General features: G+C 34.1%; 1 protein-coding gene across 1 annotated transcript; it reads right to left on the bottom strand.

The window, feature by feature from the left end:
- Positions 1 to 14,403: 14,403 nt before the first annotated feature.
- On the bottom strand, positions 14,404 to 17,506 carry LOC125421818 (basic leucine zipper 61). Its single transcript, XM_048471360.2, has 4 exons — positions 16,558 to 17,506; positions 16,099 to 16,189; positions 15,853 to 15,979; positions 14,404 to 14,740 (listed from the first exon to the last, which is right to left on the bottom strand). Exons 1-4 carry the CDS (start codon positions 17,163 to 17,165, stop codon positions 14,595 to 14,597), a joined length of 972 nt encoding a protein of 323 aa, XP_048327317.2. The 5' UTR covers positions 17,166 to 17,506; the 3' UTR covers positions 14,404 to 14,594.
- Positions 17,507 to 19,194: the final 1,688 nt, after the last annotated feature.

Consider the following 19,194-nt stretch of genomic DNA (forward strand, 5'->3'; position numbering starts at 1 on the left):
ATTGACTCCCAAAGAGGTATTTAGAGATTAACCTCAAATATAACAAAGGAGAGAGGTCGAAAAGCTCAAAGAAAGAACTAGTGTGGCACCCACGGCTTCAACTCCTATCCAAGGGGGCAAGACTAAACAAAACTAACCATGTAAGTGTCCTAAACTCAAACTTGAGGGCAAGGAAAGAGAAAAAGCCGAGAGAGACAAAGAGAGAGCAAAACCTGGGAGTGATAGTGGAAAAGGTGAATCCATGAATGGGAAAGAAAAAGAAAGAAAAGAAAAGAAAAATAATTTTTTTTATCTTAGCTATTGTGATGTTAATAAATCAATTTTGAATAAGAAACCATTGCTGGTTATGGTTTATAAACATGCTTATTTAAAGATGCTTTTGTTGTATAGAATTTTATCTATATTGTTGAAAGCTTTACTTGGTGAAAATTTGAAAATTTGGTAGAGATTATTTGCTAACTTTAAAAAGTGTGATTTCTGTAAAGATAAATTGGTATTTCTAGGATTTGATGTGATAGTATTTGACCCAGGAGATTACGTTTGGCCATATTTAAAGGAGAGGTTTCTCGAACAAAGAAAGTCGAAGTATATGCCGCATAGGGATGTACATTTTCAAGTCTTGGAGCGGGTCAATGAAAATCTTACAGGCTTGACTTTGTAGGTAAGTATAATGTTAATGGTACATTTAATGTTGCTAAGTTATCTCCTTTTACTACAAGTGATAATTTTAATTTGAGGGCAAATCATTTTCAAGAGGAGGGGAATGATAAGAATCCGCCTGTATCAGTACAACCGACTACCTACTAGGGTACTGTTCCTATACAAATGAAGATGAGGCCAATCACTAGGGCACAAGCTAGGAGATTCAATGAAAATCTTGTTAGCTTCATTCAAGTAGTGATTCATTTTCAAAAGGGCATGACAATACCTCAATATCCAAGGCCCGTATTATGCATCCAAGTGGTGAAGGCTGAGATGAACTCGGGTAAACATTTTGGTGCATCTATGGACTCTGAGCAGTAAGAAATGGATTCATCACTTTATGAACTCAATTGATATCACCAAGGGACCATTTAATCATGTCAAGGCCGAACTAAAGCTGATCAAAAGCCTCATGTTCTCATAAGTAATATATTTTGCCGAAAATGCATGTTTTGGTGCTGACTTTGACTTCTTTTGTTGATCAAGCAAGTTAGATTTATTCCAATCAAGGGGAACTTGTGGGAATCAATATTCATCCTATTTGACATCCTACTAGTCATATTTGATCTGTTTTGGAGCCTTAAGAAGTTAGAGATTGGTTAAAGTTAACTTAGTGGTCAAACTAGTAGCTTTTATTTTGCTTTATCTAATTATTTTTCTAGACAAATTACTTTAGGAAAGTTAGAATTTTATTATTTTGATTGTAAATTAAATAATTCCTTTTTCAAAATTAAGGAATTAATTAATACAAATTAGATTAGGAAAGAGTGTGAAATTAGGCAATTTCCTAATCCTATTAGGTTTTATTTTATTCTTTCAAAGTCTATTTAAAGATTTATTTTCAATGAGAAATTAGTTTACATATTATTCAAAAATTTATTTGTAAGATAGAATTCTCTTAGTTCTCTTTGAGCACCTAAAACACCATTAGAGAGTAAGTGTTTTAGTTTGACTTATCAATAGGACATCCATCACCTATTGTGGCGTCTTCATCATATACCAAGGTTTTTAGTCACAGTCTAAGTAGGGGTTGAGCTTGATGGAATTTGGTGTAGTTTATGTTGTTGTACCCTAGAGCACAATCATTCAAGGTGTTAGTCAAGAATGATTGTTGTTGGTTCTTGGTTCTTGGTTCTTGATTTTGTTTTTTTTTTTTTTAGGTTTGTTTAGGTTTGTTTAGGTTTTGTTTCTGGTTTTAATGGAGGTTTAAGGTTCTTGAGAAGGTTGTTAGCTTTTGGGAAGAAGAAGAAACCAAAAATGTAGTAGTTGAGAAAGAGAGAGCCAAAAATGTTGATTTTCAAAATCTGTTTTTTGAATATTTTCTTTCTCAACATTTTTCATTTCAATTTTCATACTTTTAAATACATCAAAAAGACAATAAGGCATGCTGCCATATTGAGCAATAAATACAAAAGCATTAAAAGTAACCAACCAAGCCAAACTACCTCAACTAACTCTAATCAATGTGCTGGGCATGCAAGAAACCTTCTTTAATGGCCAGTTCAGCTTGTCTAAGGCATTTGAATTTGAAAACCAGCTCCATTTGACTTGAAAATTAGAGGGAAGCCTTTTTGAATATTAAACTATGTTCTTCCCAAAAACCAGATAAAACAAAGTCCATTTACCCATTCAAAAGTAATCAAACCCGAGGCAGTTTTGCCCAGTTTTCTGGGCAATAACACTGCACAAGGGTCCGATTGTTTTGGGCTTAACTCAGCCTTCCCAGCTCCAAATTGGGCCATTATTTTTGGTGCTTCTTCCTCTGCATATCTAGTTTATCATATCCAAAATTCAGATCCAAATACCAAACCTACGTCAAACGGCATCCAAAGAAGTGGACTTATGTTGCTGGAAATACAATTCCAGCAACTAGACAAAAAAGGCCTTAAGCTATATAATGAGCTTAGGGCATTACAAAAAGGATATTTTTCTTGAACATTACAAGATAAAATAAAATGCATAAACATAAACAATGTTTGGTCTTTGATGTTGCAAAACAAAGAGTGCAAGTGTTACCGAACTACCTTGCACATTGTGGCAAGATCACCACATTTCAACAGAGCTTTCCATAAGAACTTGAACTTAATTTTTCGATCCTAACTAATATAATACAGGTTTAGGCATGAATCGATCTAGGTTCGTATCAGGATCTTTATTAGATACTCCTTTAAATTGATTATGTTGAACCATTTGAATCAAATCCAAATTCAACTTAAAACGTGATGCATGTATAGGTTGTCTCTAAATACTTGAAATATGTTTAAAAGATGTAGGTCTAAGGTAATCTCTTATAAACTATGTTAATTAATATTCTCAATAACTACTTACAAAAACAAAAACAACCAAAAGTCAAATAAATAAAAACTAAACCTAAGACCAAAAATCAAAAATAACAAATTGCAATACAAAAACTTAAACGAAAGTAAAGTCTTAAATTAAACTAACTAGTTTACATTCAATATTAATTAGAATATTTCACATTAAAAATAACTCAATCTAATCCCCAGCAATGCCCTGAAAAACGTAATTGATAATCATCATAATATCAAATTCAAACCAATAACGTCAAAAATTTAATTGCTTTTATTCTTTTAAGTACACAGATCATTCAAGTAATTAATAAAATGAATAAGAAATTGTTCCTACGGAGATTGGTTGTTGGAGACAAATATTTGGTGTTGGAGACAAATATATATTCTAGCTAAGCATTGAAGATTTTCACTACTTAATATTGATTAGGAAATTCAACTTATGGGAAAATTTGGTAGCCATCATAAATTTAAACTAAAAAAATAAAGAAAAAAAAACAAAAACAAAAAAACAAAAACCAAAAGTAAAAAACAAAACAAAGGAAATTTAAAATCAGCACCACCAATTAGAATTTTACAACTAAGATTTCACGTAGACTTATAGTGAAATTCCTTAAATTGATAATTTTAACTTTATTCTTTTCAATTACTAACCGATGGATTCCTAAAATCATTAATGCTGTCTTTTCATGATTAAGTTAGATTCTAGGTAATATTAATAAAAATAGAAAATCCTTCCTAATTTTACTGATTATCAACTCAATTAAGTTACTAGTAATAACCCAAGCCAAACTAAATCAAGACTATCCAAGACCTAATATGCTTTCTCAAGCTTAATTGGTTCTTGAATTATGTCTTTCTAGTATCACATTCATCAATTATCCTTTTCCAAAGTCATTAGTCTAATTTAACCAACACCAAATTAAATTCCCATCTAATTAAGTGTTAATTTACCATAAATATTAAGGCAACACAAATAACTAAAAAGAAATCCATTAAAATAAACCAATTAAATCATTCCATTAAAAACATAAGCTACATCAAGGTCTTAGATCCAAAAGATCTAGCCACTCATATCCAAAAGAAAATCAAATATAAAAACAAAATAAAACTCCATAAAAGAAATTGTCTCATACAATAATTCTATTATAAAATAAGAAAAATTAAGATAAAAGGTAGAAGATAAAGAGAATTCTCAAGATTGTTGGCTTTTTCAAGCAAACCCAAAGTCTTGGATTTTTCAAGAACTCCAAATCCCTAGAGCCTCTCTATATGCAAATGCTCTCTCTCTCTCTCTCTCTCTCTCTCAAAACTATGATTTTGTTCTCCAAAATCAAAATCAAGATCATGATACCTAGTCTCACCTCTTTTTGGTAAATATAAAGTCATTTCCAAAGAGCTCATCTAATCTTTACTCTATACAGTTTTTAACATCAATGCTTTGATCTTCTTCACAAGTATATCTTAAAAATAAGCATATGCAAGTAACATGCCTCACAAAAACCTGGCCTTCTCATTCCAATGCTGACATTTACACTACCAAAGAGGGCCCCTCGTGTGAAATCAAAGGAGAATTACCATGGGCACCACAAATTGGAAGTGGGCATGCTAATGCCTTGAGCTAAGAGTGTTTGGGTTAGAGTGGCATGCCCTCATTGAGGTGCACATGCCAGTAATACTGAATTTTACTCCTTAGAGGCTTCAATTTGGCATGGCCATTCTTCTAAATGTAATGTACATGCCATCAAGATCTAACCAAGGGCCTTAGCTCCAATCCTTATCATTTGCTTTTAGAAAATGTGCTTCTTTAGACTTGAAAACTTCAATTTTCATTCAATAATCTTCAAAACCATAATTGAAACTTTACCTACAAAAAGAGAACAAAACATGTAAAAAATAGCCAAAAAGTTTAGAGATCAAAAAAATAATTAAGATTAAATAGGCTAAATTAGTAAGCAAAATGCTCACTTATCAAGGAGTTTAGTAGCATCAATTGTATTACAAAATTTGGAGCCAGACATGTGCAAAGGAGGATGTGCATTTTTCATAAATCCTAAAGATGGTGTTAAAATTTTTCATGGATGAACCATGCTAAAAGCTAAATGAAGTATACAAGACAAAAGAGGACATCAAGCTTGAGGTTTAATATTTGCATAAATAGCCAATAAACACTGAGCTTTTCCATTATAAAAAAACTTAATGGTTACTTGTTGGTCTTTAGCACTAAAAGTGAAACATTAGAAGCAAACCCAAAGAGTAAGGAGAAAAAACCTTTATCATTAACACATAGCAAACACATTCCTAAAGAAAGACAAAAACTTTGAATAGTATCAAAAGCCAATAAAGGCTAAATAAGACAAAGTAAATATAGCCTATGTAAAAAATGATAACTACTGAGCACAAGATGAGTGTTTAGGTTACCAATTCTATGGCAATTTCAATAAAGAATCTTCATTTATTATAAAGAGAAGAAGTTGGTATTTCAGGTTTGAAAACTTTTATTATTGTTGATCCCCTGAAGTCTTGCTCAATGAGTCTGCTAGACCTAGTAGGTTTATCTACTTTTCGCTTCACTATAGACCAACCAGCTTAATCAACTAGTTGAACAATAGCTTCAGATATAGCTACTGATTCCATGTTCGAAACAACAGCAATTGGATTAGTCCCCATTAGCAAGGCCAGGGAACTAGTGTTGAAGTGTGGCAATTTTGCCACTTGATGGTGCATGTCATCGGCTAGCATGCACACCTTGGTATCAAATCCTTTCCTTTTATGAGTTTATATTTTTTTGTATGTTTTTAATTGATGCAAGGTATATTTTGATAATGTTTTGTGCCTAAGTTATGTATGCAAAATTATAGGCAAAATTATGCACAAAAGAGTAGGAATGTTATGCTTGAAATGCCTATGGTGCTGGATTCATAATTTCCAGCAACATAGCTCCACTATTTATCTTATATCTCAGGTTGAAAATGGATTTTTGGGCTGCAATTTTGAGGAATGTCTACAGACATATATAGAAGACTATGGTTCAAATTTCAGGTTAAAATGACATGGGAAAGTCCATTTTCTATTCCAAACAGATTGCTGTATCTGATGGGCCCAGTATGCAGAGTATGGGCCAGTTTTGGAGCTGTTTGGCCCATGATCCGGTTCCAGAACTTTTCTAGATCTTGGAACAATATTTATTGATGACCAAGGATGCTTCAAACCAAGTTTCATAGGCAGATACAAAGGGGAACTAAGTAGGTGAAGCTAGTTTGGTTGTTTACCCAAACTAGTTAAACAATAGGAACTTAGTTCAAACCATGTGCCACTTTTTACTATATTTGGAATAGACATGTTGCAGCTGGTTTTTACCTCTTTTGTGTATGAAAAGTTAGGTGTTGACCATTTTACTTTTTAAATTTCAAATACTTTACTCATTTTGTAAGCTCACATGTTTGGCATGTGTGAACTAGTTGTAATTTCAAGCTTATATTGCAAAATGAATGAAATGGCTACACATCCAAGCCTTATTTTCAAAAAGCCAACGTGTTCCTCTTCTTCTTATCTCTTCTTCAACACCTTAGAACACTTTAGGAACCCTAAAAACCAGAAAACACCATAACCAAAACCTAAAAACACAACTCACACACAACCATTCCCAAGAGCATCACCAAAAGCTTGCTTGTTGCTAACACTTCAAGCTAGCTTGCTCTTGGTCATAACCTTCTCACCCCAACAAAGTGGTATCAGAGCTAGGCACATTTTTGTGAGATTTGTGAGGTTTTGGGGCTGGTTCGTTCCTTGAGAGTGAAGAGATACTTGAAAGCACAAATATATTTTCATATTCCTTCATACTAGAAAGCAACATTCACATGGCTTCTTCAAGTTTTTCAACTCCTTCTCCTCCTATCTTCAATGGGGAGAACTACAACATTTGGAGTATCAAGATGCAAGCCTACTTGAAGGCTTATGGTCTTTGGGAGGTCACCATAAATCCCCAAGAACCCGAGCCTTTGAGACAAGGGGCAACGGTCAACCAAATCAAGCACCATGAGGAGGAATTGGCTAAAGGTTTCAAGGCTCTCACCGCCATTCATTCTTGTATTAGTGATACCATTTTCACAAGGATAATGGCATGTGAGAGTGCCAAAGAAGCTTGGGACAAACTTCAAGATGAGTTCCAAGGGAGTGCAAGGACAAGGCAAATGCAAATCCTTAACCTAAGGAGGGAGTTTGAGACTATCAAGATGAAAGACAAAGAAACGGTTAAGGAGTTCACCACAAGGCTTCTTAATGTGGTGAATCAAATTAGGGTGCTAGGTGAAAGATTAAGTGACCAAAGGATTGTGGAGAAGGTGTTGGTCTCCTTGCCCGAGAGGTTTGAAGCTAAGATATCTTCATTGGAGGAGTTAAAGAACCTAAATGAAATTTCCTTGACCGAGTTGGTGAATGCCTTGCAAGCTACGGAGCAAAGGAGGAGGATTAGGCATGAAGAATCAATGGAGGCTGCATTTGTGTCTAAACAACATCAAAAGACACAAAATCAAAAGAAGAACAAGCTTAAGGTCATAAAGGAGAAAGGTGAAACTATCAAACCTGAGAGGAAGTCCTATGAACCTTGTCACCATTGCAAGAAGAAAGGTCATCATCCAAGAAGGTGTTGGTGGAGGCCGGATGCATTTTGCCATAAATGCCAACAAAAGGGTCATGTGGATAGAGTATGGAAGGCAAACAAGAAAGATAAGCAACAAGCAAATGTTGCTAAAGATAATGCAAGTGATAGTGAATCCGAAGAGTTGTTTGTTGCTACTTGTTTTAGTAGCATCAAGAATGATGAAGGATGGATCATTGATAGTGGAGCAACACACCATATGTCTCACAAGAATGAGTGGTTCACAAACTTGGATAGGAGCAGCCATAACAAAGTCAAAATTGGAAATGGAGCCTTGATGGAAGTGAAAGGCAAAGGAGATGTGGTGATACACACCACCAAAGGTATCAAAACTATCCATGATGTTCTCTATGTACCTTCTTTATGTGAGAACTTACTTAGTGTAGGTCAAATGCTTGAGAACAAATATGCATTACACTTCTCAAACATGACATGCACTATAGTTGATCCACATGGAAATGAATTAATGTGTGTTGGAATGAAGAACAAGAATTTTAGGTTGAATATGGATGAAAATGGTGCATCGGTTGCATTGAACACCAAAGTTGAGAACACCTCTCAACTTTGGTATAAAAGACTAGGCCATGCTAGCTTTAAGTCATTGGTAGGCACACATGAACTTGTTAGAGACATGCCATTGGTGGAGAAGCAAGAACATGTGTGTGAAGTGTGTCAAAAAGGAAAGCATACTAGGCTAGCATTTCAATCTTGTTCTTGGAGATCAAAGGAGAAGCTAGGACTTATACATTCAGATATTTGTGATCCTATGAGTGTTCCATCCTTAAATGGCAGCAAGTATTTCATAACTTTCATTGATGATTACTCAAGAATGTGTTGGGTGTATTTCCTTGAAAGAAAATCACAAGCTTTGGAGAAGTTTGTAGAATTTATGAAGTTAGTGCAAAATCAATCCGGTTGCACTATAAAGGTGTTAAGGACGGACAATGGTGGGGAATACACAAGTGAGGCTTTCAAACAACTTTGTAAGGATCATGGTATAGTTCATCAATTCACTACACCATACACACCACAACAAAATGGTGTATGTGAAAGGAAAAACCGTACCATCATGGAGATGGCTAGATGTTTGTTGTTTGAAAGTGGCTTGCCAAAGAAGTTTTAGGCCGAAGGAGTTAATACATCCATCTACATCCAAAATAGGCTTTACTCCAAGTCTTTGCGGAGTAAAACCCCATTTGAGCTTTGGTTTGGATATAAGCCTTCTCTTGATCATCTAAGGGTATTTGGAAGCATTTGTTACATCCTAGTACCACAAGAGAAGAGAGGAAAGCTTGATGAAAGGTCACAAGTTGGTGTTTTGGTTGGCTATAGTGATGTGACCAAGGGATATAGAGTGTATAACTTGGAAACCAAGAAACTTGTGATAAGTAGAGATGTGAAAGTTGATGAGGAAGCTAAATGGGTTTGTAGTAAGGAGGAGTTGGCTAGTATGGATGAAGACAATCGGCTTGAAGCTCATGATAATGATGAGGAACAAGGAAATGATGAAGGTGCTGCCCATGATGATGAATATGATGAGAATGAGCTAGAAATCTCCATAGGGGCTGATTTGGAGATTGGTGATGGTGTGAGAGGCACAAGACCTCTTAATGAGATTTATGAAAGGTGTAATGTGGCATTGAGTGATCCAATCAATGTCCATGAGGCTATGGTAAGAAAAGAGTGGAGACAAGCCATGCAAGATGAAATCGATGTGATAAACAAGAATGACACTTGGAGCTTGGTAACAAAACCGAAGGGAAAGAATGCTATTGGGGTGAAGTGGATCTTTAGGACCAAGTACAATCCGGATGGGTCCATAAATAAGCACAAGGCAAGGCTTGTTGTCAAAGGATATGCACAACAAGCCGGTGTGGATTATGGAGAGACTTTTGCACCGGTTGCAAGGATGGAAACCATAAGACTTCTTCTTGCAATTTCGGCACAAAAGTCTTGGAAAGTATATCACCTTGATGTGAAGTCAGCCTTCTTGAATGGACTATTGAAGGAGGAGGTCTATGTTGTGCAACCCGAAGGTTTTGTGAAGAAAGGAAGTGAAGAGAAGGTATACAAGCTACACAAGGCCTTGTATGGCCTTAAACAAGCTCCTAGGGCATGGTATGCCAAGATAGATGGTTTTTTGACAAAGCATGGATTTAGGAGGAGTCCTAATGAGCCTACATTGTATATTAGGACTCATGGTTGCATGGTGTTGGTGTCTCTTTATGTTGATGACCTCCTAGTGACCGGTGGTAATGAGAAAGAAGTGAGCAACTTCAAAGGTGAGCTAGAATTGAACTTTGAGATGTCTAGCCTTGGAGAGATGAAATACTTTCTTGGAATTGAAGTTGTCCAATCATCCAAGGGCATCTTCATATCTCAAGAAAGCTATGTGAAGGAGTTGCTCAAGAAGTTTGACATGGAGGATTGTAATAGCGTTGCCACACCTATGAATGAAGGCACCAAGTTGGTGAAGGATGATGATTCTCCAAAGGTAAATCCTTCCATCTATAGAAGTTTAATTGGTAGCCTTTTATATGTATGCTCTACTAGACCGGATATCATGTTTAGTGTGGCTGTTTTGTCAAGATTTATGCATAGTCCATCACAAAATCATCTTAGTTGTGCAAAAAGAATCCTAAGGTATTTGAAAGGTACTAGTGATTTTGGTATATGGTACAAGGATGGCATGAATGAAGCTTTGCTTGGTTATAGTGATAGTGATTGGGCTGGTTCTTTGGATGATAGCAAGAGCACATCGGGCTACATTTACACTCTTGGAAATGGTCCTTTCTCATGGAATTCCAAGAAGCAACAAACCATTGCACAAAGCACCGCGGAAGCCGAGTATATTGCTTGCTCAAGTTGTGCTAATCAAGGTGTTTGGCTTAGGAAATTGTTGGAGGACTTGAGCTTGAAGCAAGAGGAAGCCACGGTAATATTGTGTGACAATACTTCAGCAATAGCAATTGCACAAAATCCAGTCCAACATGGGAGGACCAAGCACATACCGGTCAAGTATCATTCCTTAAAGGGAATTTGAAGCAAGTGGTGAAGTGAAGTTGGAGTATGTGACTTCCGAGGAGAACTTGGTGGATATCTTCACCAAGCCATTGGGAAAGAAAAGATTTGAGATATTGAGAGGACTTCTCAATGTCTCATACAAAATTGCCAAGGAGGAGTGTTGAAGTGTGGCAATTTTGCCACTTGATGGTGCATGTCATCGGCTAGCATGCACACCTTGATTGCTGTATCTGATGGGCCCAGTATGCAGAGTATGGGCCAGTTTTGGAGCTGTTTGGCCCATGATCCGGTTCCAGAACTTTTCTAGATCTTGGAACAATATTTATTGATGACCAAGGATGCTTCAAACCAAGTTTCATAGGCAGATACAAAGGGGAACTAAGTAGGTGAAGCTAGTTTGGTTGTTTACCCAAACTAGTTAAACAATAGGAACTTAGTTCAAACCATGTGCCACTTTTTACTATATTTGGAATAGACATGTTGCAGCTGGTTTTTACCTCTTTTGTGTATGAAAAGTTAGGTGTTGACCATTTTACTTTTTAAATTTCAAATACTTTACTCATTTTGTAAGCTCACATGCTTGGCATGTGTGAACTAGTTGTAATTTCAAGCTTATATTGCAAAATGAATGAAATGGCTACACATCCAAGCCTTATTTTCAAAAAGCCAACGTGTTCCTCTTCTTCTTATCTCTTCTTCAACACCTTAGAACACTTTAGGAACCCTAAAAACCAGAAAACACCATAACCAAAACCTAAAAACACAACTCACACACAACCATTCCCAAGAGCATCACCAAAAGCTTGCTTGTTGCTAACACTTCAAACTAGCTTGCTCTTGGTCATAACCTTCTCACCCCAACAACTAGTAGGAACAATAGCTAAATTATCATTAGGAACAATGCCCATGTTACTAGCAGCCAAATGATCAAAGGCCACAACTTTTTTGGGAGAATTACTTTCCTCAGCAATGGAGCATCTTTTAATCTTAGTAAAGATGAGCATCTTCTAAGAGGAGATCAACCTTTAGAATTAATCAAGTTAGCAATTGCTTCATAGTTGTTGGAATATGAAAGTTACAATTTCAAAGCCATTGTAATATCAATAGCATCTGTCTCATCCAAAGGCAAAGAAGAACCTAAACCATCACCTTTATGTTTGTTTGTAGGCTTTTCAATAGCTTTTATAGTATTAATTCAGTTAGCTATGTTAGGTCATTTTTTTTTTTGTCAATAATTTTCGTGATAGAAAGCATAAGTTGTGTCAATCTTAATCCGTGTTTGAGCATCAAGAATAAATCTCAATTAAAAATGGCAATTGACTTAAAAATCTTTTAAGCACAGTGTTTTTCTAGTAAATTTAAGTTTTGAATTCCATTGATTTATATGTTTTTATTTAGATTTATGTGTTGGATATTTTACCTCTGGTTTAAAATTATTTTTACAAAGTTTTTCTATCATAAGAAGCAATCGATATAAGGCCTTCAAAGGATTAAGCAAACTCATTTAAAGAACTAGGATTGACTGATTCCCCTGTAGATGTGTATGTGTTTTAATTACTACATTAAATGTAGTCCGAACTCGAAAAGATATTATCTAAATCTAATTTTTGAACCCTGAATTATGGATTGCATGATCCTACAAAGGGGACATAGGCAACATATGGTTATAACCTAGAATCATATTAAGTTTCAAGTGATCCCTCTCAAGAGAAGCAAATACACTAAAATTTGATTACTACTTTATGAGTTAAATGCTTAACTCAAAATGTGGGGGGTTAACTGTGTGGGAATATTTCACCCTTTGCCCCCATCCCAACTCCTTTTGATGAAATAGTACCCACTTTAATAGAATATTACGTTGTACCAATTACCAAGCACAAGATAAGTGAGCTCATGATTTAAAATCTAAAAGATGTTTTGTAAATAGTCTTGCTACGATAATTTAAGGTATGTGTTCTTTTGTAAATTGCTCTCTCTCATCATTTTTTCCTAGATAGCCTTTGTCTAATATGCTAACTTGAATGTTGGAGCTTATTTGGCCCCTACCACACCTATTTCTAGATTCTTACCTCACTTCTTTTGTTTTGTAGGCTAACCATCCTTCATTGAATCGTACGGATGGTTGGAGCAATTTTTGGCAGTTATAGAGACCAAAATGTGAATTAGGTTGTAGTTTAAGGATCATTAATGTCAATATTCCTTTTAAAAATTTCAAAATAATGAGAAAAGACCTAATAAAATAGAATTCTTCCTTTAAGTTCCTTTCTTGAAAATTGGTCATTGTGCAAAAGGTCCTATTCAAAGTTCCTTTCATTAATGCCCAAAAAATAAAAAATAAAAAATAAAAAGTTCATTTCACAAATTTTTTATCACCTTTAGGTATTATACTTTTATGATTGGGTTTTATTATTTATTACGGTCATCAATTAATATGGTTAATTTTAATTTAGATATTTAATTGTATTATTTTTTTAATACTAAAACTATAAAAGTGAACTCTTTAATATTAATCAATTAAATTATTATCTTAGGTGTAGGTTTCAATAGTGATCTACTAATAATGACAAATAGTATTTACTTTATAATTACCATCCTAATTTGAAATAAATCAAAGTTGGGATTTAAAATTCAAACTCAATTAATCATTTTGTATACCATCAATACATTAATTTCTATTATTTCATATTAAAACCATACTAACCTTATGTAACAAACATAAATAACCATTAAATCATTCAAATTTTTAATGGCTTCACATACTCGTTGAAAATAAAATTGTTGTTGATATTTGATCCAAGTCCATATCTTAGTTGAGCATAAGATTTGTTCAAATAAGATACTTAGATTGAACATTTCCCATCAAAATTAAACATTGAATAATATTAATTTAAATCCTACAACCCTACTCCTTTATCTTTAATTTATTGTGATTTTTCCCTTCTTCTTTTTGCTGTTTGTTGTCTTTTCTTTGTTTTTTGTGTAATAATATTTTCAGTTGAAAATAAAATCGATCATAAAATTGATATTTACACTTTCTGTTTTCTTTTCTTTTCCAATTAACATGCCAAACAAAGTTCTTACACCAATTAATACACTGGAAAAAGTACGATAAATCTGACATGAAAGTACCAACCTCCTCCCTGACAACCCTTCCTTTCATTCATCCCAATATAAACCACCCACTAGACTTTACCATCCCAACTTCGCTTTAGAAACCCAAAAAATACAAAAGAATTAGTGAGCAATTAAAATATCAAAAGAACCATACAATCACACCCCCTTCCCAATCAGTTAAAGCTAGATAAGACAACCTTAATTTTTTTTTTTTTTTAATTTCTTTTCTCTCTTCTCTCTCTTTCAAAACCACAAATGCACATGTTCTTCCCTGCAATCCAATCATGCAATCTCCGAGTGGTCCCTTCTTAAAAGGTTAACACATCACGTGACAGCACAGATAACAGCAGGCAGATAGCACCTAAAACCTCTCCCACCCTGAAATGTTACTGTTTGCTAGTGTGCTCTTACATGGTCAAGTGGCTAATGAAAGTCCCACTATTTCCTAAAAATTAAAACTTATTAAATAAATAAAAAAGTGACCCAACACAATGATGAATCACATTTTTTACGTTGAGTACCCTAAAAATGTGTCGGACTAGGTGGTTTTTTTTTTTTTTTTTTTAAATAGTAATAATTACTCTCCCCAGAAAATCATGCAAAAGCTTTTTGGATCTCCAAAAACCTTAAGAGTTAACTTGGCCACAAAGAAAATGGCTAAAATCATCGAAAATGATGATTTTTCTAATTTTACCACAGAAATTTAAACTATCTTTACTTGCTTGGCCACATGATGATGGTGAGATTTAATTAGGCACTTGACCATCCTAAAGGAAAGATTTCTGTTAGGAGGAAACATTGAGAAGCTGCTCTTTCTCAGGAGGAGCGTCCCCATTTGGTGTTGGTGCGGCATTTTCCATCTTCTTGATGCTCTGCTGGTGATATACCTGCCTCAGTCTCTCTATTTCCCTCTTTAGTGCTTCTTGATGAGCTGCATTTGTCACAAAAGCACACAATGTTATTTTTATTTTTTTTAAATCTGAATTACAATAATATTTTAAGCAGCTTCAAATATATATATGTGTGTGTGTGTGTGTGTGTGAGAAAGGCAATACCATTTGGCCTAACCTCACTCATCAAAACACGATATATGATTATATATGATTAAGCTCATATTGTAACAACTTAAATTATCAAAATGATGCACAATTATGTAATTTACATTGCATCAATTCATTTATAGTCATATTTCCTCCCTTAGTTAATGTTAATTAATTTTATTGTATATATATTAATATTACATAAATGTCTGGGGACTCACCTAATTAATTAGCAATGTCCTAACAATTAAGGAAACTTATTTTGGTCATTTAACTATCATTTATTTTTTATCCACTAGCCAGAATCATATAGATCAAGTAGCGAGAGTGGCCTCACATGATGCATTCCTAGCTATCTAGCATGTGATGGTTCTTACGATCACTTCTTGTGCATTGAATGTTGGTAGATCAAATATCAAAATTTTAGGAAAAATAGAAAAAATTTAAAATTTGTTATATCAACATGGATGAGGAAACGAAAATGGTAAGGACCCATGTCATTTATTGTATTTCATCCGTTAGATCATTTGTAAATTGAGTTTTTATATACCTGGCACTTTTTCTTTTTTCTTTTTTTGTTTTGGGGGGGCGCTCTCTCTATAGTAATCAAAATAATATTTCCAAAAGCCTTTTTATCTAGTCTCATAAACAAATACATTAATTTTTTCCCTTTGAATATTCAAAGTTCTTTGGTAGTAAATTACTAACCCGGTTATATGTATTGATTGCAACTGCTAATTATTTATGCTAATATATATTAGTCTCAATTAAAAGTCAATATACGGATCTTGGTGGAAACTTTTTTTTTTTTTTTTTGGTGAATATATATATATATATATATGCATCATGGTAGAAGCTAATTATGAAACAACCAGGAGCAGCATAAATAAAAAATGATTATGCTAATCAACAAAAAAACGTATAAATAATTTATAGAATTTACTGATAATTAATAAATTTGTTGAAAGTTATTATTTCTGCACGGTTAGGAAATAATACTTACCGTCTTTGAAAATCTTATCCTGCGCCAAGGCTGCGATTCTTTGTTTAAGAGCACTGTTGTCCACATTTAAAAGCAATCGTTGATGGTCCAGAAAAGCAACTCGCGGTGATAATACAGAAACTTCAGCCTTCAGAGAAGCCAAACAAATTAAGGTCAGCCATTTATTTATGACCCCATTTTATAAGAATAAAAATAAACCAAAATTTAGTGTAAGAAGGCATGAAACTAATTAGCTCGAAAACCTACTTGTAAGGAAGTAACACTGCGTTCAAGCTCTGATATATATTGTAGCTTCCGGACCCGTGATCTTTGTGCAGATTGTCTGTTTGCCAAGATTCTAATTGCATACAAATACAAACAAATTGAGAATATAGATATTACCAAGCTTCCTCCTATATGTTAAACCAAGAGCATAAAGAATTACTGGGGCATAAGAAAATTTAAATTAATAAATATACAAACTTTAATCCGCCAATTATTATTTTTCTTTTGGTATCATGTTCATGCAAATGAAGTTTTGTTTGAAGAAAGAAGACAGTTTTTTTTTTTTTTTTTGGCTTTTTTCTCTGCAGGTGTGCATTTGAAATAAATATATATTATACATAAAAAAGGGTGAAAAATATAAAAATGAAGCTAATTAGCCGTGCCCTTGTCCTTTCCATGTGCTATTAGATTTAGCAAAAAAATTGCGGTTTGCATGATTACCTCTTGACCCTTTTAGGATCAATAATCCGATCATTGTATGAGTTTGTTGTCGCTGCATTATTGGCTGCCTGTGTTTCGGAATTGCATTGGCTATCCACCTCCTCAGATTCATTCTTTAGCTGCTGCTGCTGCTGGTGATGCTTCTTTGGATCATGATCAGGCTGCGTTTCTTTCTCATCATTGATGCTGTTATGATCAGACGGAGTGGAAGGGTTCGACGAGGAGACGGTGGGCGCAACCCCCATGGAGATTTCATCGTTAAACATAGACAAGAATTGCTCATCGTCAAACCTATCAAACTCATTATTATTGCCACCGGAAACCGGAACTCCTGTTGCCGCACCACCCGCTCCGCGGCACTCATCCAACATGGGCGCCTCTAGGAAGGTGATCGAGTCGCTCACCGATCTCCGGTGCGACCCTCGTCTCGCCGTCGAGAAGTCGAGGAATTCATCGACCCAAGAAGGGTTCGTTGTGGCAGCGGAAGGAGCATTGTTGGGAGCATTATTTGGTGCAAAACTTGCAAACGAAGAATGCATCTTTTGGTGGTGGGAGAAATCAGACCAACTGGGTGTCATATTTGGGATTTTGGGAGGTAATTGTGCCATGGCACAATTTTTTGTTCCAAGGAAGAAAAAACCAAGAGAAACAACACAAATAAGTCCACACAACAATTACAACCAAACTATAATGAGCAAAATCTATACATTTCAATGTGCTTCATAGACATATGTATATGTATATAAAATTTACACTTGAGAAGGGGAATTAGAGAGACTGAAAACAAGGGAATGTTAAAGAAAAGAAAGCTACAAAGAACAACATAATTTGATGATCCTGATAGCTTTCTTTTCTGGTGTTGTAATGAAGCAAAAATGCGTTCAAAATTCCTAATTAAATCAGAATGGGTATAATCATATACGTGTTTGTGAGAGTGGGGTCACATGGGAAGGGTATTGGACAGCTATGGACAGCTGGAGAGAGAGAGAGAGAGAGAGAGAGAGAGAGAGAGAGAGAGAGAGAGAGAGATAGAAAGAGGAGGTTGTGACTCAACGGTATTACTGGAAAGTCGCCCCAAGTAGTTTATTAAGTAAAAGGAATCAGCCACCACGTGCCCTTGTGACCGTCCCTGTAGTGGGCACACCTTATAATAATAGGTATCATCATTTTACCACCCTAGCTTGGCTAAAGAGATCATTATTATTATTATTATTATTATTATTTATGATCCTATGTGTCTCACCCCCACCTGCATCCTCAAATTTTTTTTTGTTTATTTATTTATTATTATTATTTTTTTAACTTTCTGTTTTGCCAATCATTCAATAATCAAATTTTGCTTTCTTCAAGGCTATGGAGTTTAACCGATCTTATGGATAAGGATAAGAGAGTAACTATAAAAAATTTAACTACAAAATACATGCCACTAGTATATATGTTCATAAGCTTGTTTGGTACTTTTAGCATTGATTTACACACACACACACACATATACATATATATATATATATATATATATATATATATATATATGTATTTGAAATATACTTTTCACAAATTAATGTCATCTTAAAGTATGCTATGAGTATCACCAATAATTATTTCTATTGGAATTTATATGGTATTAATTTTTAAAAGTGTTCATGTTTGGTACTTTTAGCATTGATTTACACACACACACACATATACATATACATATATATATGTGTGTATTTGAAATATACTTTTCACAAATTAATGTCATCTTAAAGTATGCTAAGAGTATCACCAATAATTATTTCTATTGGAATTTATATGGTATTAATTTTTAAAAGTGTTCATGTTTATATAGCATTTTTTCTATTTAATAGATAATATTTTAGGTAATTTCTCTCCAATGTATTTTGTTTAAAATGTCGTTAAATGATAATGTGTAGTTTTTTTATTTTAAAATTATATCTAATTAAAAAAATTAAAAATTCACGCAAGAATTTTTTTCTTTTAACAAAAATCAATAAAAATAAATAAAATGCTGACTCATCATATCTAATAAAACTTCCAAAAGTAAACAGTGTTCTTCACAGTTTATATTTCTTTTGTTGCCACATCAGCTTGACAGAACTAATGCACAGAATCATTGGAGAATATATTTTTAAAATCTTATCTATTTATCTGATGTGGTAAACAATTTTTAAATAAACAGAGAATCATTGGGGATGCTCTAATACTCTAGTAGAAAGTTGATATTAAAATCCCCAAAATGCGTAATGCTTAAACCCGCCAAGTTTTTCCCCTTTTTCAGTTTCCGAATCACACTCTTAAAGCCCACAGATTTTATATAGTCCTGATTTCTATTTTTTTATTTTATTTTATTTTCAAATGCGTAAAATGAAATAAAACTGATGTACTAAAATTATGAATACATAGATAGAATCTTGCTCCTATTAGATATATACTATATCAAGATGACATTATCCTTTGCCCTAATTTAAATTTGTAAAAGGTTGGGTGAAATTGGAGTGGTAAAGGATAAAATCAATATTTGCCCTGATTGGTTGTAATTGTTTGGATAAGATATATGTACAAATTGATTTCTAAAAATTATATCTCAATTTACAATATAAGATTTAATGATTTAGTAAATATCTAAGAATTACC

This window comes from Ziziphus jujuba, chromosome 4, assembly GCF_031755915.1.
Source record: "Ziziphus jujuba cultivar Dongzao chromosome 4, ASM3175591v1".
Taxonomy (NCBI): Eukaryota; Viridiplantae; Streptophyta; class Magnoliopsida; order Rosales; family Rhamnaceae; genus Ziziphus; species Ziziphus jujuba.

What these genes read in the sequence shown, in the direction of transcription:
- LOC125421818 (XM_048471360.2), bottom strand. Translation starts at nt 17,165, where the DNA reads ATGGCACAATTACCTCCCAAAATCCCAAATATGACACCCAGTTGGTCT. An exon ending in GATCCTAAAAGGGTCAAGAG is followed by an intron (nt 16,190 to 16,557) that starts GTAATCATGCAA and finishes GTATGCAATTAG; the next exon opens with AATCTTGGCAAACAGACAAT. An exon ending in GGATAAGATTTTCAAAGACG is followed by an intron (nt 14,741 to 15,852) that starts GTAAGTATTATT and finishes TGACAAATGCAG; the next exon opens with CTCATCAAGAAGCACTAAAG.